The 23,316-nt window shown below is 43.0% G+C and overlaps 1 protein-coding gene across 4 annotated transcripts in view; it reads right to left on the reverse strand.

Annotated features, from left to right (window-relative positions):
* Positions 1-531: 531 nt before the first annotated feature.
* FN1 (fibronectin 1) overlaps positions 532-23,316 on the reverse strand; it is a 93,762-nt gene continuing 70,977 nt past the window's right edge. For 2 of the 4 annotated variants that reach the window (XM_063116099.1, XM_063116096.1), the window contains 14 exons: positions 22,547-22,816; positions 20,285-20,472; positions 19,166-19,253; positions 16,981-17,157; positions 15,548-15,637; positions 15,113-15,292; positions 12,654-12,743; positions 10,755-11,164; positions 9,881-10,019; positions 6,939-7,103; positions 4,418-4,543; positions 3,452-3,558; positions 2,253-2,363; positions 532-1,316 (listed from right to left, as the gene is read on the reverse strand). In XM_063116099.1, coding sequence (XP_062972169.1) covers positions 1,242-1,316; positions 2,253-2,363; positions 3,452-3,558; positions 4,418-4,543; positions 6,939-7,103; positions 9,881-10,019; positions 10,755-11,164; positions 12,654-12,743; positions 15,113-15,292; positions 15,548-15,637; positions 16,981-17,157; positions 19,166-19,253; positions 20,285-20,472; positions 22,547-22,816 — 2,216 coding nt within the window. In that variant the 3' untranslated portion in view covers positions 532-1,241. The remainder of the gene's footprint in view (positions 1,317-2,252; positions 2,364-3,451; positions 3,559-4,417; positions 4,544-6,938; positions 7,104-9,880; positions 10,020-10,754; positions 11,165-12,653; positions 12,744-15,112; positions 15,293-15,547; positions 15,638-16,980; positions 17,158-19,165; positions 19,254-20,284; positions 20,473-22,546; positions 22,817-23,316) is intronic. The other 2 variants (XM_063116097.1, XM_063116098.1) reach the window with 2 other exon arrangements.

Here is a 23,316-nt window from a genome sequence, read left to right on the forward strand (position 1 = left end):
AGTAGGAGCAAACAAGACAGAGCAGAAAGACTTGTGCCATATTCTAACACAAATTCCATGCCTGCCTGTTGCATATGAACTCTGCCTCACTCACTCCTGTTCTGTTCTAAGCAACCTTTCTTCATCTCTGGTTTCTTAAAGGCAGGCGCCTTTCCTTATATCCTGAGGAAGGTATTTCCCTTTCTTCATCAAGGATTGCAAATAGCAAGTCTGTGCAATGTTGGAGTGTTCGATTGGGGCAATTTAGGTTCACGTTTCCACTCTGCCATGAATCTCATTGGAAGACCTTGCTTCAGTTCCCAAGTCTCAGCCTGATTTACCTCACAGGATTGTTGAGAGGATAAAATTTGGGGCAGATATCTCATCCTGCACTGCTTGGAGGAAGGGCAAGCGAAGTCTACAAGAAAGCAAGTCCATGACTAATTGGTGCCTAGAATCCCCATGAAAATGGAGGCTGAATTTAGTGTATCTCTGTTCCTAGGCTGAACTACATTAACCAAGAAAGGAAGGGAAAGCAACTTGACACCTAGCTGGTTTGTAAAACTTTTTATTAAAAGAGTTGTCTCCCACAGTAGTAAAGCTTTGGCACTTACAGTATAAAAAATATTCACTGATCATAATTATACCAAATTCCTCTGTCAACGGTGTCTTCATTATATTTTCCTGTAGAAAAACACTGAGGCAGGGAGGAAGCAGGGAAGGAAGATCAATGTTGATAAATAACAGTACGAGATACAAACATACCGCTTGGGAAAGAGATTAGGATCATTTAGAAAGATTTAGGACTGTGCATACTTTAAATATCACAGTGACAGGGTATGCAGTTCCTATTGATAACTGCGCAATTTGGTGAAGTTAGAATTTTGGATTTTCATTCATTTTTTTTCCTGTGGTAGGGGGAGCTCTTTCTCCCATCCCATAATGGGCCCCCACGTATGTTTACTTATTGCTGAGCAGTTTGAGTTAGTATGAGTTGTCTTGAGGGGGTCGGGGAATATTGAATGGTATTGAAACACTCTGAGCAAAAAAACAAACAGACAATATACAGCTATCGGTTGTGAAGAGAAGTCTTGGGGCGCTCCAAGAGTGGGTCTCCTTTGGAGAAGCTGTGAAGTGAGCAGAAGCTGAGAAAGGGACTCTGGCAACCCTAAGACAGATCTGCTTTTTTTTCTAGCAGTATTCTAGCATGGATGGTCTTGGCAAGTAGACTCTTCTTGGCTGATATTAAATCTCGATGGGTGTTAATCTCCTCGTCGGGTTTGCGTGTCTGATTGTAGATGTAGAGGATAGAAGCACTCAATTGGACAATGGACATTCTGTTGGGAGGAACATTGAGGAGGAAAATTAGTGCTCCCAACTCTACAAGACAGCAAGTATCTTAATCAGCCAAATAACAGGCAGCTTGCATTTGTTCACAATTCACATCGAGGGCTCTTAATGGATGACCTAAGCATGGAAGAACTGGAGGTGGCAACAGCTATTCCAGCTAGGGATTATGACTCAATGCACTGAGTCTTCAACTGGATCAGTGCAGTTCTACTGCAGAGAACGGAAATTTCCCCATCTCATTCACCAAAGAGACAGTGCAGTCGGCTTACCTTGATGCTACTAAACTTGAAACTAGTTGAATACACATCCTCCCTCAACACAATCCTCGTTTGAACATCTGTCCTTCTCCACAACACTCCCAGACATCTCATGGGAGATTTGTGACAGCCAAGCCAAGAAGGCCTGAGGAGCCTACTCACAAAGCTTCACTTCCCAGAAGTCATTGTAGAAAGCTATAGCAGTCTGATTTAAAACTTCTTTAGGCTGGTCTGGAAGCATTAGAACAAGGCAGGCAAATCTCAAACTTGCGGGATATATTTTGTGTTTTACTAGAACTCCCAAGATCCACCAACTGGAACCGTAACTGTTCACCCACAAGCTTCATTTCAGGAGTCTAATTTTGTTGTTGCTATTGTTCAAACAACTGGAATTCAGAAATCCTCACAGATCAACTGCATCACCCAGGGATCTGCCAGTAGATCTCAAACTGCCTTCTACCTAATCCTGTACTACTTGATGAAGCTAAGCAGCTATGAAACCAATCAGATTCTTAGATGGGAGACCACTAGGAGCCCCATTTAAGAGCAGAACATAAATATGATAAACGGACTCAGTGGAATAAGCTGCCCAACTAGTGAAAAAATTGCATTCTTGGTAGTGTGTACAGTCATGTGTTGTCAGCTGGATCGATATGCTATACTTACAGTATTTATGCTTTCTCTCCGTTTCTCTGAGAACTCTGTATAGGTGTGACCAGGAGAACTTTCAGGTGAAGATGCTGCCCCAGGTCTGCGGCAATTGTCACATCGCCAGCCCTTTATAAAAACAACAACAGCGCACTACATGTCACACAGAAGCCACTAAACAGAAGATGTTGATGATATATTAGTTTAATTTCAACAAGTTTCTACCTGCCATAATGGTACTAAAAGCATACGGTGGGGGCAGCGTGTATCCTAAAGTAGAACAGTCTATTGAACAGAGACGTTGATAGGCTTGATATCACTATATGGTAAATGGCTTGCATGTGTTCTCTAGCCATTCATTATTTCTTCTGATTCAGAGTGGGTCCATGCATACAGGCAGAGTCTGGGCTGATTTAACTCAATGGGAATTGTGCCCAGGGTTGCAATATTATTAGGATACCATTTTAAGGTTGAGATCATTTGAAGTGTATTCAAATGTCGGCTTAAATGAGATGCATGGACAAGTGTGCACAGATCACATAGGACATCATATCATTTCAGGAACTATTTAAGCTGTCCACATGAAGGGCATGTTACTGCTTTTAAATTATTATTATTATTATTATTATTATTATTATTATTCTGCTTTTAAATTATATACTGTTTTTAACTTGATTAATGGTTTAATTTGTTTTTATATTGAATGATTTTATCTGTACGCTGTCCTGAGATCCTAGTGATATAGGGCAGGATACAAATGTTTTAAATAAACAAACAAATAAATAAATAGCTTCGGCTATTGGGTGGTATAAAAATGTAATAAATAAAATAAAATAAATAAATGGTAGGACACTTGGATTTTCGCAGCCAGGACTAACAGCATAATCCTTCAGCACAGTCTCAAAACTGTGGTTACTGTGGATAAATCAAAGGTTATGACCTGAACATGGCTGTAGAACAGGCTAAGAGTGCACAAATGCCACAGATTTTGCTCTTTTCTGACCTCCCCTGTTTAATTGTTTTATTTGACTTGCTGGTTGCCTTTCAGTTCCTTTTAAAATGAACTCTATGAATATAAAAACCACTAAAATCTACATCTTGCCTAAATTCTGTCAGGTTTCTGAAACCATGTTTTATTTTCTCCCCCCTCTCTCTCGGACTGTGCCTCCACCCATACCACCTATTGTACATCACAGCACAGGTATAAAAATGCCTACCTGCTGCCCTCCATAGCAAGTACAAGAGCAGATGGCCCCAAGGTATTCTTTCTGCCACTGCTCTCCTACTCGGTACATCTTGCCCTCATCATAACAAGTTGCTTCATCTGCAAAAAAAAAAAAAGGAAGAAAGAAATAATTGGAGGAACAAACAGTGTTTCGTTAAATGGCATATACTTGGTCATTGTAAGGGCAAGAGATCTCCAATATGAGCTCCACCTTAAAACATTGCCAAACTTGTCTAGCAAGTTCCTAAAAAAATTCCAGGGGTATTGCCAATGCAGTCATGATTTTCTTTAAGCCTCCTTCTACCTGCCACCCTGTGCACAAAAGGTGCAGAGAGAAGGAAAGGAAAACATAAGCCTAGTGCTGTTATCTTATAGCAAGGGTTGGGTAATCTGTGGCCTCCAGATGTTGTTGCTCCAACTCCCATCAGCCCCATCAGGGATGACAGAAGTTGTAGAGAGACAGGTACATGGAGGGGCAGAAGTTCTCTACCCGTGCTTCATGGTTTTCAGCACAGCCATCACTGTTGTATCCAATGTTAAGTCTACTTTAAGTCACATTCATTTCAGTAGGCCTAACATTGAATACAACCCAATGGGCCAATGGTATTATTCTGTAGAGAGAAACACCTGAACGGGGCCAGAAGCTCCATCCTGCTGGCAGCAACAGGTTTTTGTGCCCCTTGCATTTTTGGAGCACAAGCAATGAGCAGCCCTGTATGTACTACTATTCTTGTTCAGCAAAACCCGTGGTAGGGAAAAAAATGTTCTGCGGTTCACAAATCAGACCCCAACTTGTCATACGTATTTGAGACATTTTCAAATGTTTTGAATTCAACAAACAACAATACCGTCTTTCCACTTTAGAAAGTAGACCACCAAAGAAAGAGATCGTTGTGCACAATGAAAGAGAACAGGGTGCGTTTTTATACATCGAAAGGGGTACTATATCTATACGTACGAGGTTCACACTTGAATTCGCCTTTTCCGTTTCCAAGGCAAGTGCAGCTCATCACCTGTCCGTTCTCCCCCTGCCTGTCCCACTTTTCACCAATCTTGTAGTTCACACCGTTGTCATGACACCATTCTGGATGGAAAAAAGGAATGATGGATCAATAGAGGAAAGCTGAATCACCTGGAACTTCAGACACTCTTAAGCACTATTGTACAAGCATGTGATGACTAGTGGAGATCACCTAGAGAAGCCTGTTACCTCTTATTTATTTATTTATTTATTTATTACATTTTTATACCGCCCAATAGCCGAAGCTCTCTGGGCGGTTCACAAAAATTAAAACCACAGTAAAACACCCAACAGGTTAAAACACAATTATGAAATACAATATAAAAAGTGCTGCCAGGAGGTTGTAAATGTCTCCTTGAGAGAGGGAGTGGTGCCGGCCTCTTTAAAAGAGGCGGCAATTAGACCACTCCTGAAGAAGCCTAAACTGGACCCGGAAGATGTAAACAACTACAGGCCGGTAGGTAATATCCCTTTCCTGGGCAAGGTGCTTGAGCGGGTGGTTGCAGGACAACTCCAGGCACTCTTGAATGAAACGGATTATCTAGATCCATTTCAATCGGGTTTCAGGCCTGGTTTTGGAACGGAAACTGCCTTGGTCGCCCTGTGGGATGACCTCTGTCGGGAGAGAGACAGGGGGAGTGCGACCCTGTTGGTTCTCCTAGACCTCTCAGCGTACTTCGATACCATCGACCATGGTATCCTTCTGGATAGGTTGTCTGAGCTGGGAGTTGGAGGTACTGCGTTGCAGTGGTTCTGCTCCTACTTGGATGGCCGATTCCAGAAGGTGGTGCTGGGGGATTATTGCTCTGTGCCGTGGCACCTAAGCTACGGGGTTCCACAGGGCTCTATCTTATCCCCTATGCTGTTTAACATATACATGAAGCCGCTGGGGGAGGTTATCCGGAAATGTGGACTGAGGTGTCATCAATATGCGGATGATACCCAGCTCTACATTTCCTTTTCATCAAACCCAGGTGAGGCAGTGGATGCGCTTACCTCTGTAGATGTGGCTGTTATACAGACCAATATTTTACCAATGACAAAGCAAGAGCTCCTCTCCAGTAACCATGGAAGTGATAGCGAGATAAGGACTGGAGACCAAAAGAGGGCTTCACTACGCATTTGGTATCCAAAAGTTATTATTGCTCTGTTGGACAAGCAAGGATTCTAGTGTGTTTTAGCCACACTAGTATCTGGTTGGGTACCCTGACCTGTACCCAACCCTGAAGCGATTTACACAAACAAGTATCCCAGGGTGAGAGAGCATTTGAACTTGCCAAGGGTTCACTTCAGCCCCTGATTCAGCCATGGTAATGAGGTGACTTATTACCAGAGGATTGTTAACATTGTGTTACAAGCCCTAATAGACCAAATGTTGCTGGGATATATGGAGAGACGAGGTGGACAAGAAATGCAGGCTATAATTCATAGAAAGTTCCAAGAGGAGTTATTTATATTTAAGCCAATTTTCTCAGACTGTCTTCAAGTTATCTGCTTGCGGATTTGGCAGTCGTTGGGCCCATTCAGAAGACACCTTAAACCATGGCTTTAACCATGGTGGTTAAGCCAGAAAGCCGGGCTGTGTTCAGAAGACACCTTAAACCACAGCTTTAACCATAGTAAATAAGCCCTTTTGCTTTATTCACCATGGTTAAAGCCATGGTTTAAGGTGTCTTCTGAACACAGCCCGGCTTTCTGGCTTAACCACCATGGTTAAAGCCATGGTTTGGAGTGTCTTATCTGTCAACTGGAGTGTTTACCTCTAATGCTAAACCATGGTTCAGCACTACATTCATGAGCTGAAAAGAGCCGATAGGAAGATATGGCATTTCACCGCTCCCTTCCTCCCACGTTACTTGGAAGAGGGATAAATCAGAATTCAGTTTCACTTTAGCAGATCCTTGGCTTGTCATTATTTGATAAGCAGAAATTGTAGTTAATTGCTAAACAAGCCATCAACAAACCCTGGGTTGTTTTGACAGCTTGTTTAACAATGAAAGTTTATTTTAAACCACAATTCCTGGTTCTCATGGAATAAAAAAACAGGAATCTGCTAAAGCAAACCTTAATTCAGGCTTATCTTTCCTCCCAGTCACATGGGAGGAGGAGGAGGAGGAGGAGGAGGAGGAGGAGGAGGGGACAGGAAACAAACTAGGCTAGCACTTTCCATTCTGGCTTGTGCAGGTAGTGCTAGATTGTGGTTTAGCATTATGTATGATAGCTGCCAAACACACAGAAGGAGAAAAACACTAGAGGTATCTTATTTCATCTGACAAAAATATGAGAATACAAATCAGAATAATTTACTAAAGTATGAAGCCTTGCAGCAAATAAAACGTACTGATCTGTAAGCCAGAGTTAATGTGTGGGCATTACTTTATTTGGCTTATGCTGGGCTTAAGAATACTGTGCCTGAAATTTCAGAGAAGGAGCCAAATCGACACAGGAAACTACTCACTTGAAGAGTCACATCTGAAGTGTCCACTGCCAAGGCCTAAACACTGGCACCAGAGTTTAAATCCAGTTTCAGACATCCTTTCCCATTCATCCCCAACAGAGTAGAAAGAGCCAGTGAACGTATCATAACATGAGTCGTCTGCAGGTTGGTCCACTCTTTCAGAAACTAGAAAGCCAAGAGAATGAGAACGTGTGTGACAACATGCAGCACCTCTCAGAATACAACTGGTTTCACTCCAAATGTCACCACTAATAATGAAGCATCCTTATGCTAATAAATAGCTCTTTCTGTTACCATAATAACTTGAGATCAGGTTATGGTTTGGATACTTCACTTCCTGTCCCACCCAAGGTTTTTTTTTGAACACCTCCCCAAGTGCTGTTTCTTTCTCCTGATCAGTATTAGAACAAACACCCCCACTATGCCAATTCTAAACATGTTTACTTGGGTGTAAGAGCCAGTAATTTCAAGAAGAGTACAATCCTATATGCCTAATCTGATGCAAGTCCCATTGAGTTCAATGGAAGTTACTCCCAGACAAGTGTGTATAGGATTGCAGCTATTTCCCAAAAGTATGATTGGGGCTGTAGCCTAAGAAAAGAAAAATACATTCCATAGACTAATCTGGAGCCTTATTCTATCCACTGCTGGGAAAGGCTCCCATTGTGTGCAGGAGAAACAAGGAATTCCCTTTTTATGCTGAGCTTGGTGGACGCATACATGGAGTCACTCAACCAGAGCTTTAGGAGGGTAGAAAAGATAACAGGGGAAGGGCAAGAATGAAGGCCATGTGGAGCTCTGCTCCCTTTCAGAAGAAGACAGCCTACAACAAAAGAGGTTGTGTTGTACCCTGCCTCAATCCGGAGGGAGAGGCGGGTAACATATTATTATTATTATTATTATTATTATTATTATTATTATTATTATTATTATTATTATTTCTCAGCTGCTAACAGGCAGTGGAGGGTTGGTGAGGAAGTGATGGATTCCTTGTTTTTCATGCAGAATGTCCCAGGTTTAGCATCTCCAGGTAGGGCTACAAAGACTACTCTTAGCTGAAACCCTGGAGTTCTGCTGCCTGTCAGCGTATACTAAACTAGGCGGCACTTTCTACAAATGACGCTTCATGTATTTCTACTGGGATCATGGAGCTTGACGACAAGTTCCATGAGACCCAACAGGAATGTAAACTTGGAAGAAGTCATTCCCAGCCCCAGGGCCTCCCCTGGCTCACTCTCCTGTGCACTGCTGCCAGTCCCCCCTACCCCTCAGCTTTGATAGGTTGCGTTTTTTACTTGAGAAGGAGGGCTGGCAGGGAGGACAGGGAGAAGTATTGGTGGGGTGCAGGATGAGTTCCAGTTGGGAGCTTCTGGCATTTTGGACACTCTATGGGAATCCTGCGTACTGTACCATTTTGAACTGGGGGGTGGGGGAAGGGCTCATCTGATTTAATTCTTTTAATTCTTTCTCGTTGTAGATCACAAGCTGAATATGAGCCAACAGTGTGATGTGGCTGCAAGAAAGGCAAATGCTATTTTGGGCTGCATTAATAGAAGTATAGCTTCCAAATCACGTGAGGTACTGGTTCCTCTCTATTCGGCCCTGGTTAGGCCTCATCTAGAGTATTGCGTCCAGTTCTGGGCTCCACAATTCAAGAAGGATGCAGAAAAGCTGGAGCGTGTTCAGAGGAGGACAACCAGGATGATCAGGGGTCTGGAAACAAAGCGCTATAAGGAGAGACTGAAAGAACTGGGCATGTTTAGCCTGGAGAAGAGAAGATTGAGGGGAGACATGAGAGCACTCTTCAAATACTTAAAAGGTTGTCACACAGAGGAGGGCCAGGATCTCTTCTCAATCCTCCCAGAGTGCAGAACACGGAATAACGGGCTCAAGTTAAAGGAAGCCAGATTCCAGCTGGACATCAGGAAAAACTTCCTGACTGTTAGAGCAGTATGACAATGGAACCAGTTACCTAGGAGGGTTGTGGGCTCTCCCACACTAGAGGCCTTCAGGAGGCAGCTGGACAAGCATCTGTCAGGGATGCTTTAGGTTGGATTCCTGCATTGAGCAGGGGGTTGGACTCGATGGCCTTATAGGTCCCTTTCAACTCTACTATTCTATGATTCTATATAGAAAACTAACAAGTCAGGGAAATAGTTCCTAGTCTAGCCTTCTCCTGGACTTATTTTTTATGTGGAGAAAGTGTTTGTGTGTGGACAATATTCAGTCCTATGAGCAGTTGCTACCTGCAGTCTGAAGTGGTATGGCCCAGACACAGAATTTAACACCTCAGGCGGAGCAAGGCCGCAGCGATAGACCTAATGCCTGTCAGCAGGTCTAAGGCTGAGGTGGGTGCTGAACCCAGGTTGTTCTATCCAATGGGGACCACTCCATTCCTTATCTTATTTACTATTTTCAATTAAATGTTTTATTTAGTGTTTAGGTAATTATTACGCAGATTATGAAATTAATTAAGGACTGCCACAGCAGTGGAGGAGAGACAGGATTTCTGGGACACTGATGGGTAGGCACAAAAGGTCCGATACATCAGGAGAAGTGTAAGTCCCACAGCTCCTGATCCATTCAGAACAACCATTCAGCTTAATTCCAGTTCAAGATTTACTCTTGACAAACAGCACATAGGTAGTAATCATACATAGGAATGTGCTATGAATCACAGCTTAGGGAAGACAGATCTTTTCATCAATCTGGCTCACAGCCCTAGCCAGGATGAAGCAGAACTTATTGTGAAGATAAACGTGTGTGTGTGTATCTGAGAGAAAGAGAGAGAGGTCTGTGCTACCCAGAGCCCTGTGTAGAAATGGTGGGATTTAAATGTGACAACTAACCCAATAGCCAAACTATTCTCCAATGATTCTAAGATGAAGTTAATACATAAATGAAGAGTGGAGCCTTTCCCCCAGGGTCTCGTTTCCACTCACCAGAATTGCCTACTGTAACCATCCCTTCATGAACTTTATGCCTTCTTCGATTTTTAATTGCTTCTACTATGATGTTGTAGGTGGCACCTCTAGTAAGACCAGTGAGAGTCGCACTAGAAAATCTGCCAGGAACTTTCACCTGCAGATTGAGAAAATGCAAAGCATAAAACTTTCATCATTTGCTTTCTAAAAAAAAAAAAAAAGGAAACCTGTCTCTGAAATGGTTTTCGAGCAAGTAGAATCCCTAGAGCAGGGTTATATTTCTGTGCAATCCAACCTAGGGGTGGCTTCTCTTTATACAAATGAAGTCAAGATAGGAATGGTGTTGATCGGACATGATGAGAGTTTTAGTCCAAGACACTTGGAGAATGCCAGGCAGGGGAAGGCCAGCCAAGTTACTGCTGGGCCCACTTTATTTATTTATTTATTACATTTTTATACCGCCCAATAGCCGAAGCTCTCTGGGCGGTTCACAAAAATTAAAACTTTTAACTAGCTGATGCCCCTTCCTACCACTATTAACTTTTCATTCACTATAGTCTGATTTCATGCGCACCTTTGTTCACATTCATCCTGAAACGGGAGCTTTTCCATGTGGCCTTTGACTTTCCCCTTAGTCCTCATTCCCAACTGTAACTAAAATGCAACTTCAGTTAAATTTAACCATTACATTCACCACCCTCTTGTTTCCTTCAGTGTCTGTTCTTTAGACTGTAAGCTCCTTGAGGAATGGGCCTTTTCAGTTTGCCTATACAACTCTGTGAGTTGCCACTGGCAACGGTAGTGCTGTTTAAATGAAAGCAATAATAATACAAATAGTAACACACTGTTTCATCATTGTCAGTGCTTTTAGAAATGAACTAAAAGAAGTTACCTCTGTCGGTTCTTCTTCAGTGCCAATAGGTTGGCAAGAGATAATGTATTCCGAGCTCTCAGAATAGGGCGTCCATGAGATGGTTGTCTCAGACAGAGCTTCCTGGGGCGTTGTGTAATTATCCTTGGGCAGAAGTGTGTGAGGATAAGAAGGTCCATCCACTTCTGGGATTCGCACTGGTACACGCCATACCGGAGTCTCTGCAGTTGTGGGGGTATGAGACCCAAATACTTCCACAATGACTTGCTGGCCTGGGTTAGTCACTATAGGCTGCTGACCAGAAGTGCCTGGAAGTTGGATACCATTTCCATTGTCAAACGGGTTGCTTGTGAGATAAGGTGTCTGGTCCCCAATGTCCAGGTTCCCACCATGGCCAGGTCGTGGAATTGTAACCGGACGTGGAAGCTCAACTAGCCAAAGAGAGGTTAGAAGCAATAAAGCCAGGCTCTCAAGCTCCAGCAAGCGCCACATTCATTATAGAGTAAACCAAGCAGCTGTACTATAAAACACAGGCTTAATTCCAGCAATTAAACATTAACAGCATTCTCAAGGGTGCAACATACTCCTGAAGAACCTTAATGCCATTACTCTGCAGAGGCTACTTAACCGCACTTGAACTGGAAGGCGAAAGCATGTGGCAGTGCAGCTAAAGCAGAGACAAAGGGATGACAACCGTCGGGCCCTTTCAAGATCCAGCAAAGGCACCTGATTGCCATAAATGTTTATCTTCTGCTAAATTTAAAAATAAATAAATCTATGTTTAGACATCCTTACTGCTGTATTCTATTACTTTGATGCTTTTCAGCTAAAAGGGAGAAATATTATATATGGAATTATTTCTAGGGCCAAGATCAATTCCCTGGAGAAGATACCACCTGAATCTCTCACTACCTTGGCTTCACACTTTAAGGGTGAATCTAAAATTTGAACTTAACTGGGAGTTAGCAACTCATCCATGACTGAGGCTTCTGACTCTCTTTCTTTCCTTTCTGGTTAAGTAATCATATACACTATAAAAGAGTTGTTTTATTTGATGGATTGATTGGGCAGTTTCATAAAGATAGAGTAACCAGTGCATCATCCATGTAAGACGGGGTCTGAGAAAAACAACCTTTGAGTCTTGATCATGCGTAAGCCAGCCACTCAGACCTAAAATTCAGCATGTACCAACTATTATGGACCAGTCAACCCAGATTCCACTTTTTTAATCCATTGAAAACTAGAAGGGGTATGACCCTGATCAAATTTACATTTTTAGGTTCTATTCATTCAATGGAATCAAATTAAACAATGACACTATGGCCATGGCTAGACCAGACCAGACCTATATCCCAGGATTGTCCCGGGATCATCCCTGTGCATCCAGATGACACACAGGGGATCCCGGGAGCAGTCAGGGATGACTCCTCCATTTGCCTGGGATAATCCTTAGGTCTAGCTAAGGCCTATGATCCTATTTGCTTGGGAGTAAGCCCCATTGAACACAGTCAGGCTTCTGAGTAAACTTGCATAGGATTGAATTATAAAAGCATTAATTTGGTTTGGCTTATATTCATATGAAGTATATGAGACCAAAAATAGAAGGAACTTCTGTTAACCCCAGCCAAATGCAGTAAACTGTATCTGTATTTTGCATGTCAGGATCCTTTTATAACTTGCATAAACCAACTTATTTAAATGATGAGTGTGTATCCATTAATATATCTCAAATATACAATTGATAAAAGACAAAAGTAATGTTAAGCAGCGCAGTGCCATAACATTAGTTGTCTGGAAACAGCATTAACAGAAATCGAAAATATAGCTGCATTTGGCTTCTCTTTCATAAGAAACAGTACACATGTCTACTGAGAAGGAAGCCCGACTGAGTTGCAGATTTGCAACCTAAGACAATATTACCTGTTTTCTTCCTTCCGGTCAATGATTCACTCTTCTGATTATTCTTCACAGCAATGATGTGAACTATGTATTCTGTCCCTGGTTCCAGACCTGAAAGAAGATTGGGAAAAGTCCATTTTTTCAAAAGGCACAAGGCTCAACACAATATTCAGGATCAGCATAAATGCTTGTTCACCCTTCTCTCCCACCGCATCGATGTAAGATGTTTCTATTTAGACAGCCATTTAACATGGCAGGGTGGTTGAACTCCTTGTTTTTAGATAGCTTCTCTCTGCTGTAGCAGCCTGTTTTTGAAATTGTATTGTTTTTATGTTATCTAATATTGGTCACTGTCCTATTCTATTATTTTAGACGTATGTAAGCCACTTGAGCACTGTAGTCACAGTGAAAAGCTGGGATAAAAAAGTTTCTAAATAAAATTTTAAAGATGAGGCCTTTTATTTTGATATACTAAAATGCTCCATATTCTGGAACAGTCAAATCAGGCCGTTCCCTGGGACCTACTGCACTCTCCCATGATTAAGAACTGGTGCCAGGTGTGGTTATGCATGTAGGACCACCAGGATCAATTCTCAACAGGTCTTATTCAGGTCTATGGGGCAAGATATACTGGCTACAACGGATGAAATTTTTGGGTCAAATCCTGCTTTGTCCCTCTCAAAAACATACCAACAACCTTGGGGGTGATGGGGGTCAGAGGGCAGATTTATCTCAGCTCCCAGCAGCAACCCTTTACTTTCTCCCTTATTAGAGAAGAGTTATTACACCGCAGCCCTGCCAGTTCCATTTGACTGCTCTTCGGATCCTTCTCCAGAATACTTTGAAGCAAAACTGAGCGACAGAAATTTCTAGAATTTGTGTGGCTGAAAATTACTGTGGCTTCTGAAGGGAGGGACTGTAGCAGAGTGTCAGAGACCCTGGTTTGCGTGCAAAACGTCCCTGGTCCAATCGCTGGCATCTCCAGCTATAGATGGGAAAGTTCCCTGTCTGAAAACCTGGGGCATGGCTAGACGAGGGGGTTGGAGGGGGATAATCTCGCGATTTTATGATCACAAGATTGTCCCCTTGTCTACACGTGGCGCGTGACGTCCCAGGAGGAATAGGATGTTGCGTCCGCCATTTTGTGGGGTTTTTTTAATCAGAGAGGAGCGCTCCTGTGCAAAATGTAAGTGTTGTTTTTTTAAAAAAAGAAAATCTTCTGCTCCCCCCACCCCACCCCCGATGGGCACAGAGCTCCTGAGAAGCTCTGTGCCCTGTACCTGGCTCCTCGCGTTTACTCGCGAGGAGCCAGGACAAAACCGTGACGGCAGGCCACACCTCCCGCGGTCTCGGGATCATCCCGACACCGTGCGAAAAACCGGGATGGAAGGGTAGGGCGATATCCCAGGGAAAGGGAGGAATCATCCCTCCCTGCTCCTGGGATGCCCTGTGCGTCATGTGGAGCGCTGCCGCTAGTCAGAATAGATATTAGTTGTCTATGATCTGACATAAGGCATCTTCATCTGCTCGTATTCTACACACACTATTTAATGGTCTAATATTTACAGGAACACAGCAAAAAGCCTTTCATGTCCAACTGTGGGCCCATCTGGTTCTACATCCTGTTTCCATTATTGGGCACCCAGATACCTCTGGAAAGCCCACAAATCGGGCAAGTCAGTTATTTGTCTTTCCAAAAAGAGAAGCCTGCTGCCTCTAAACAGATTCCATTTGGCTATCAGGTCTGCTGGAACTTTTATAGACTCATAAGATCGCTGCAATACAATCCGTTAGACCAGTGGTTCCCAAACTTTTTCAGGTCACCTCCCCCTTGGTTCCACAAACTCATGCCCAGTGCCCCCCTACCCTACACTATAAAAATCATTATTCAGAATAGCGTTTTTCATTGACCCACTAAGGAAGATAATAACAATAAAATTCAAAACAGTAACAGTTAATTAAATATTTATTCAAAATCCAAAGCACCCGCCGCAGACTTGCCTAGGGAGGGAGGGAAAAGAGAGCGAATGCCTCTGTTTTGCAGCCGGCGTGGCAGGGCACACCAAGCAGTGTATGTCTCTTCATTAGCATTTTGGTGCTTTCGAAACATTGTAATTCACCATTAAAAGGACTCTTCTTAAACTGTATTAATACATGTGTGGATTCTTCCCCTATATGGCTTGGGACTAAACTACCTTCTCCCATAAAAATGTCCCTGGATTTTAAGACCTTCTGGAGAGGCACTTCTCCGAAAAGACCACCTCAAACGCCCCCCTGCCGCCCCTTTGGATCTTAGCCCCCCCCCCCCCCCCCCGCTGCCCCCTTGCCTCTTAACGCCCCCCTATGCAATCCCACCGCCCCCAAGGGGGCAGTACCGCCCACTTTGGGAACCAGTCCGTTAGACTTTAAGATGCCACAAAGTTAGATTTTTAAGATGTCAGTGTTTATTTCACATTAGCTAATTTACCAGAGGTACATACCTGTGATAGTGGCCTCAGTTGTGCCAGGATGGGGACGAGGAAGTAGCTCTCTAGACGGACCCCCAACTTCCTCGTATTTGATGATGTATCCAGTGATTCTGGCCCGAGGTGGCTGCCACGTGAGCAACAGAGAGTTGCTTGTAGTCATGAGGAAGCGTAGGTTGGAAGGCGCGTCAATGGCTAAAAGAGCACAGAAAACCACTTGGATGAATATCAGTCAATATGACATCACATCCCCAGAGGGGAAATTATACAGTTTCCATATATTTCAGCCACCATCTGCCAATGTTTTGCTTCGTTCCCAAAGTGTGAGTGTGTGTGTGTACGTGGGGTTAGGGAGAAATTATGGCTGTAGCATGCCACAAACGAACTACGCGATGAAAGGAAAGGAAACCATCATTTCACTTAATGTGACTTTTTATCAAGTGCCATTACCAGTGGAAGCATCTATCACTGCTGGAGAGCTGCGAGCATTGTCGTTCAGGGTATAGATGTAAATCTTGTAATCAGTGCCAGGTTGCAGGCCTGCAATTCAAAATGAAATATTAAAAAAACATTAGCCTTGCTCATACAAAGTTCTGTTCCGAAGAACCCTGAAGTCTGTAAAAATGTTTTAGTAAAAAAAACATTTAAGGAAATCAGCTCATAAGCCCTAAGGTAGTATCACCATTAATGGAAAAAACAGAGGTGTGTTAAGCTGCTTCTTGTAAGAGATTTCACAGAAATGTTGTAGCATAGGCATTTATATCCAAAATCCCTGCAGTATTCAATAATCATACTGAAAAACAGAGCCATGAGGAAATATTGAATAGTGGGAAGTATGGAATGAAAGAAAGGAAGAGCCAAGAAGATAGTGAAGGTTGGAAAACTCTTACAGGCTATGGAGGAAAGTGGTAATGAGCTCTTGACAGAATTGTAGCAGGCAGGCAGGAGTTCATCAGACACCCAAGCTTGGGAAATCACTGTAGGCTAGGGAGCCAAAGGAGCACAGTGCTATCCTGATGGCCCCTAACCATTTTCAAGTTGCACTGAAGGACAATTCCACCAGGAATGGATTCCCTCCTAACTATGAGAATATGGCGGGAAAAGTGTGCCCTAATAAAATTCTGCACTTAAACATTATCCCCTCCTTGTCTGGACTAAGCAACTCTCAAGGGGCGACAAGCCAAGAAGCAATGGCATGGAGGGGATAAACTGCACATACTGATCGTCTTACAATTTCTAAGCCAAAGCAGGACTTGCGATTTTGGTTATTCCTAAACTGGTCCGAATATGATCATATTTGTTCGTTTCTTTGGAAATTGCCCCTATGTGTTCATACCCTTCTTAGAACCTGATGATAAAAAATGGATGAAATAGTTATTAAGTTAAAGCCTAACCAGTCCTGCTAAGAATGCTACTATAGCTTCCTTGGTCTTGCATGGCGCACACAGAAGTGGTAGCCTTGTCTTCTTCCTTGCAAAGCATTTCAAATGTAGGATAGAACTTTCTAAGACACAACGGTGGTGGGAAGAACCTCTGGTCTGTTTTTTGGCTCATTGTTTTTAAAGTTGTTATAGTGCAGCCTTCCTCAACCTGGGGCGCTCCAGATGTGTTGGACTGCATCTCCTAGAATGCCCCAGCTGGCTGGGGCATTCTGGGAGTTGTAGTCCAACACATCTGGAGCGCCCCAGGTTGAGGAGGGCTGTTATAGTGGGTTTAAATGTATGTGTATTTTGCTTGTTTTTGATCTTCGTATATTGTTTTTAAGTGTTTTTATCTTATGTGAACTTCCCAGAGAGCTTCGGCTATGGGGTGGTATACAAATGCAAATAATAATAATAATAATAATAATAATAATAATAATAATAATAATAATAATAATTTACCAGTGATGGTGTATGTTCTGGCATCAGGGCCAATTGTCCTTTGAACTGGGTTCTGACCATTTGTTGGGACAGCATCAATCTGGAAACCAGTGATTGTCTCGGTCTTGGTACGCCAGGTAATTGTGATGGTTCTCTCTGTGACATCTGTGACACGTGACCTACGGGGAGGGCTGACATCTGAACAGAAAAACAAGGCAATGTCCACTGTTATTATGAAGGGCACATGCAACAATTTGGAAGAGTTCCAGTGTGATCCTAGGTCTCCTGCATGGTGTCTGCGGGACCATAGGATGCTTGGGGAATTCACTCTCCCACACGGTTGACTTTGTTTTCCCCCACCACAAGCTCCTCCCAGCTGTTATGTGAAGCTCCACAGTGACTCCCTTTCCTGAGGCGTGGATTGAGAGACCAGCTCTGGTGCTGATAAAAATGATTAAAATCTTTAATAATTCTTGTCTGTGTCTAGAATGCTCGTTTCAGATTAGAAATAATCCTTCTTCAGGAGCTACAATCAATCAGATTAACACAGTTTTAAAACTTATTTACAAAACCAGACTCACGTGGGATACAACACCCATGGTATTCTTAACATTTCAATAGCGATTTATTGCCTAAACAATCAAATTTATATATATATAGTAATTTAATTAATAGTTTTACAAGAAATTTTGAATTTTTAAAAAAAACATTCTCACAAAGTGCAGCAAATGATTTTTACTAGAGCATTAAACATGAACCACAGTCATTATCACACTAAAATTCTTGCAAAGCCTGCATTGTAAAACGTTTAAATTTCAAAACTTTTAACAGCTTTAACTGTCCTGGGCTGGCAATAGTATAGTAAACTATATGCCTAACACATATTGTACAATTCTTAAACACTGACCCGACGCTGAAAACCTTATTCTTATATTTTAAATATTTTCTGGAGCCTTTTTCCTTTCTGAGCGTTCTGCTGAACTGCCTCTAATCAAAGAGCTCTGGCTCGTAGCTGCAAGTCTGGATCGTGTGCTCTCTGATAAGGGTGATTAAATGGAATTCCTTAACTCTAATGGAGCATTTTTAAGAGATCCTGCTCCTACTTAGCCCGGACTAGAAGGCCAGATCTCAGATGCTTCAATCTAGCAGGCAGCAACCTGGGTTTACACCTTTAAAACGATGTACTGAATTCCTCTAATACAGCCTTCCTCAACCTGGGGCGCTCCAGATGTGTTGGACTACAACTCCCAGAATGCCCCAGCCAGGCTGGGGCATTCTGGGAGATGCAGTCCAACACATCTGGAGCGCCCCAGGTTGAAGAAGGCTGCTCTAATAGGTTATTTCAGACATGCTATATAATTACACCCTGAAACCCAATTTACATGTTTCTCATGGCTACTCTTATGTCCTCCTTATGGGGGTGCCTGGAAAAGTATTCCTAGAATCAGTGGACCAAAGCCTCTTTTCCAAGCACCTGCATACGATCATAGGAAGAGCCTTGCTGGATCACACCAAAGGCCTATGTAGTCCAGCATCCTGTTTCTCACAGTGGCCAAACAGATGCCCAACGGGAAGTCCTCAACAGGACAGGCGGGCAATAGCCCTCTCCCATTGTTGCTCCCTAACAACTACTATTGTGGGGAATATCACCTCTGAACCTGGAGGCAGCAAATAGGCATCAGGACTAGAAGCCTTTGAGAACCTCCACAAATTTGTCCAATCTCCTTTTCAAGCTACCCATGTTGGTGGAAGTCATTACATCTTGTGGTAGCAAATTCTAAGGCATAATTCTACACAAATTATGCCTTGTGTAAAAAGTTCATGTGTCTCCCCGTTTACAAGTAGAGTGGGATGCGAAGTCAAATTTTCATCCGTCCTGAATTTCCCACCATTCAGCTTAGTGGAAAGACCTGGGTTCTAGTATTATGAAAGAAGAAGAAAATGTTTCCCTATCCACTTCCTCCACACGTGCATCGTTTTATAAACCTCTATCATATCCCCCCACTCACCCTTTTATTAAACTAAAGCCCCAAATAATAATAATAATAACAATAATAATAATAATAATAATTTGTATCCTGCCTTTTCCCAACACTAGGACTCAAAGCGGCTTTACAAATTTGAAACATAAACAATTAAAACATATAAATATCCCATCTCTTGGCTCAGTGAATCTATGGTTATTTTGAAATAAAGGGTAGCTTACTCTCTAGTGTAGTGGCTACACCCTGGGCAGGTCTGCTGGTCAGGGAGTCCTTCAGGGCATAGATGCTGACTTCATATTTGGTTGCCACCTAAAAATAACACAGCCATGCATTGCTAAGAGATTTACATCCTTCAGAAACTAACACAAAGCTGACACACACAGTCACCTCAATACAATACACCTGTTAGTTGTTTATATTTTGTTTGCAGACATAATGTGAAGTATTTGGAACTCAGGGCCAAACTAGACATGACAGGAACAGTCACATATGTTCTTCATGGGTCTTCCCCATTTACTTATAGAGTGGAGTGGGGACTCGATTTTATTTTTTGAAAAACAAAAGGTACTCCACCTTATCTCCTCATGCTTCATTAACCCAGATATTTCCTCCCACCCTGGCTCTGATACCAGCAATGAGCTGGGCTGAGGGTAAAAGTGCTTTACGTTTTTACTTATTTAATACATGTTTATCCCACCTTTCTTCCAAGGAGCTCAGTAGCATACATATCTCCTGCCCTCACAGTTTATCCCCACAACAATTCTCTGCAGTAGATTAGGCAGAGAGATGGTGAATGGCTAAGAACACGTAATGAGCTTCATGGCTGAACCATCATTGTTCAACACTCTAACCACTACACCACAGTAGTGATGGAGCATGCGGAGGTAAGGTTTCAGTCCTTCCACTTGAGCAAACTTTTTGATATACTCACTCTCACCCACCTACTCCCATTTTGTATATGAACTGGATACAAATGTGAACAAAGAAATGGACAAACAGTTTTGTTTTGTTTTACTTAACAGTGAGAAAGAATAAAAGCCCAATTTCCCCCAATAGACTGGTGTAACATCCAGAAGAATAAGGCCTTGTGACAGTGTTGTCATGTGTAACTTGTATTTTAGATCTCCTTAAAAATGAATATAGAATATGCGATTTTCCAAAAAGTGCGGGGAAATGTTCCTAACCAAGAAAGACAGGCCACTGGGGAAAAAAATGTTCCTGCTTACTTTGTGTCAACTAAATATTAATCTTTTAGCCCAACGGATTCTCAAAACACTCAATGAAAGTGTTAATTAGATTCAAAAGAACTACATGGCATCCAGTAAAAAAGAAAGAATTACCATTAGTCCCGGGACAACAACAGATGTACTATCAGGAGAGACATTAATTTCTTTCATTGGCCCATTCTTTTCCTTGGGATTCACTCTGACTCGATATCCAGTGAGACGAACGTTAGGTGCAGTCCAGGTAACTGTCAGGCTGGTTGGAGTCACCTGAACAAACTTCAGATTTGTAGGAGGTGGGATTGCTGTTGAATTAGGATTAAAAATTGAAATCACTCTGGTCTCGGGTATGTTACACACTAGCATTGTTGTCAATTCACCATTTATTACAGGAATTGTTGTAGTGGGGGCGCATGTTTTGAATTCTGTACTTATGACAGAATGATGGTATCTTTTAAAAGTTTCTAGCTCTCGAACTTATTGTAAATAAACGCCAAAAGCAAAACAGAGCCACAAAAACAATCGCTTAAAAGAAGTTTTAAAATGCAAGTGCCCTTATCAAGCCAATGACAACTGAGACATAAGCTCAGCCTTCAACAGTGTTGACTAGGTAGTATTATATGCCAGTGTTAAAACACTAGTTATATAATGCATGATGTATACCACGGTTCGATCTAGGTGTACACACACACACACACACACCTGTATAGGTGCTGGCCTCTGATGTCTCTCATTATAGCTCAGGGGCAAGGATCTAAATGAATCACTGGGGGCAAGGATCTAAATGAATCACTGTGGGCAGGCAGCCTTCTGCTTTGCATACTCCAGAAAAGAGCCACGGATTCCGAACACCTTATTCTTTTCAAGCAACAGACCGAAGGCCGAGGGACGGCTGTTTGTTGTTGTTGTTTACTACAGTTTAGACAAGGGGTGGACGGCTTTTTAAAAATAAAAATAAAAATGGGCCTTGTTAGCTCTATAGAGCACTAAACAGGCAACATTTAGCTTCAAAACAAACTAAATTTGTCCTATTTAGCACTCCATAATGATAACGTGGCCATTTTTGGGTTACATTTCTTTTTCAGGTACTTCACAAAGCCCCACTGAGGCCATAGCTAGACCTAAGGTTTATCCCTGGATCATCCAGGGGCCAAACCTATTCATCTAGGTGACACACAAGGGATCCAGTGCTCAGGCAGGGGCGAACCCTTGATGATCCCAGGAATAAACCTTAGGTCTAGCTGTGGCCTGAGTGTTTCCTGTGGGAGAGGGGAAAAGGGCCCACCAGGTTACTCATCTCTGGCTTAGAGTAACCCTATGTCAGTAACAAGTTGTAGCGAATACCAAAGTTTATTGGCTAGGCTGGCAATGGGGATACTTCATACCCTAAGAGGGTTAATGGAATGTGAAACAAAAGGCTATGGGCACCTGGTGGGTTAGCAACAGGAGAAGCAGAAAGGCCAAATTCAAGTATCACGGGTTGAGAGACCTTTGTTGGCTTAAAAGAAATATAAGAGAGAGCTAAGCCCCTTTTTGTTTTGGTTCTTTTAATCGAAAGGCGATTTATTTATTTTTAGGGAAACAATCCCTACACAGGTCCCTTGATTATACAGTGTGTGGTTTAAGCACGAGAAATATGAAGAAACTGGATTTGTAAGGGGTTTACAATGGTCAAGACATTTGAAATACTAAAAAAAAAAAAAACCAAAAAAAGGAATTTAAAAGAGTGAAAGAGACCACGGCCAAAAAGGAGATTCTTAAGATCTGGCCCAGGGGTCTTGTGTATTCAGACAGGCAGTGTGGCCCAATGCATAGAGTAGGGCCTTGTACCTGGGATCTGTGGTCTCAAGTGACTGTTCTTTGGTCTCATACGAAGACTAGTAGCCTCCTGAAGAGCATTCTTATGAAATAGTAAAGAACTTCTCCCTCTTCTAGCATGGCGAGACTGGAAGTTAATAATGGCTCGGAAGCCCCAACCTCACCGCAATTCTGAGAAAGGTGCTCTTAAGGGCAAGGAGATTCTCGGGAATGATGTGTAGGATGCAGGGTGGAAGTTGCATTTGGAAAGGGGCATCCACTGAAGCTGGGGGAGGCACGGTTTGCACTGTCCGCTCCAAGTCCATATTCTGCCACTCTCGGCTCCAATGCCTTTGGGTTTGTGTGTGATTCATCATGCCTTCCATGGGTTACACAGTAACTTCCGATACCATTACTCTTTAACACAAAAGAAACCCACATTTCTGCGACACCAGCCCACAGCATCCCCTGAACTGCGTTCCTCACAGAGGAACCCCCAGCTCAAGCTGGACACCATTCTAGCCCTTCAGGCAAAGAGGGGATAGCTGCCATGGCCACCAGGGGGCATCACTCTGTGTGTACCTGTGGACTGGATCCCAATCAGAGGTAGGCTCTCCAAGTCATCGTGCAAGGCAACGATGTGGACAGTGTACTCAGAACCGGGCCTGAGGCCATACAGCTCCGCAGTGTCGTCTTCACCATCTGGAGCAGGGAATAGCTCGCGGATTCCATCCTCAGGGGTCGAGTAGGTCACCCTGTACTTGGTGACTTGCCCCTGGGGGCTTTCCCAAGCAATTTTGATGGAATCAACATCCACCTCAGTGAATGTCAGTCCTTTAGGGCGGTCAATGTCTGTTAGGCAAATTAATGGTGAAAGGTTAAGTGGAGGGGATGGGGGGGAAAGCAGATTGGGGTGGCACAAAGCATTTTGTTACAATCGTGCAAAGCAGTCTTCTATTTCTGAACATTCAGAAATAGAATTATCATTTTCTAACTGCCTGGGAAGCCTAATGAAGTCATTTACAGGAGCACAATGGTGATGTGGTAAGACTTCTACCATAAGCCCCACTCGTTCGTCATGCTGATGCGGAGCGCCACTGGGTGATGCACATTCTTCTTGGGAATGGAATAGCTGACACAGGCCTTTGCTAGACCTACCTGGTAATCCATGCGGGAGGAGGGCCGAGCCCTTGGTGCAGCTACCGCGGGCTGTTGCTCCAATCCACACATCAGACGCAACGGGCTAAAGGAAAACCCCATCGCGTCCGCCATTTTTTTTTCAGCCCGAGACCGCGGGAAATACTGGGCCAAAAGTGAGCCCAGGATCCCCTGTGCATCATTTGGATGCACAG

Source organism: Elgaria multicarinata, chromosome 2 (assembly GCF_023053635.1).
Source record: "Elgaria multicarinata webbii isolate HBS135686 ecotype San Diego chromosome 2, rElgMul1.1.pri, whole genome shotgun sequence".
NCBI lineage: Eukaryota > Metazoa > Chordata > Lepidosauria > Squamata > Anguidae > Elgaria > Elgaria multicarinata.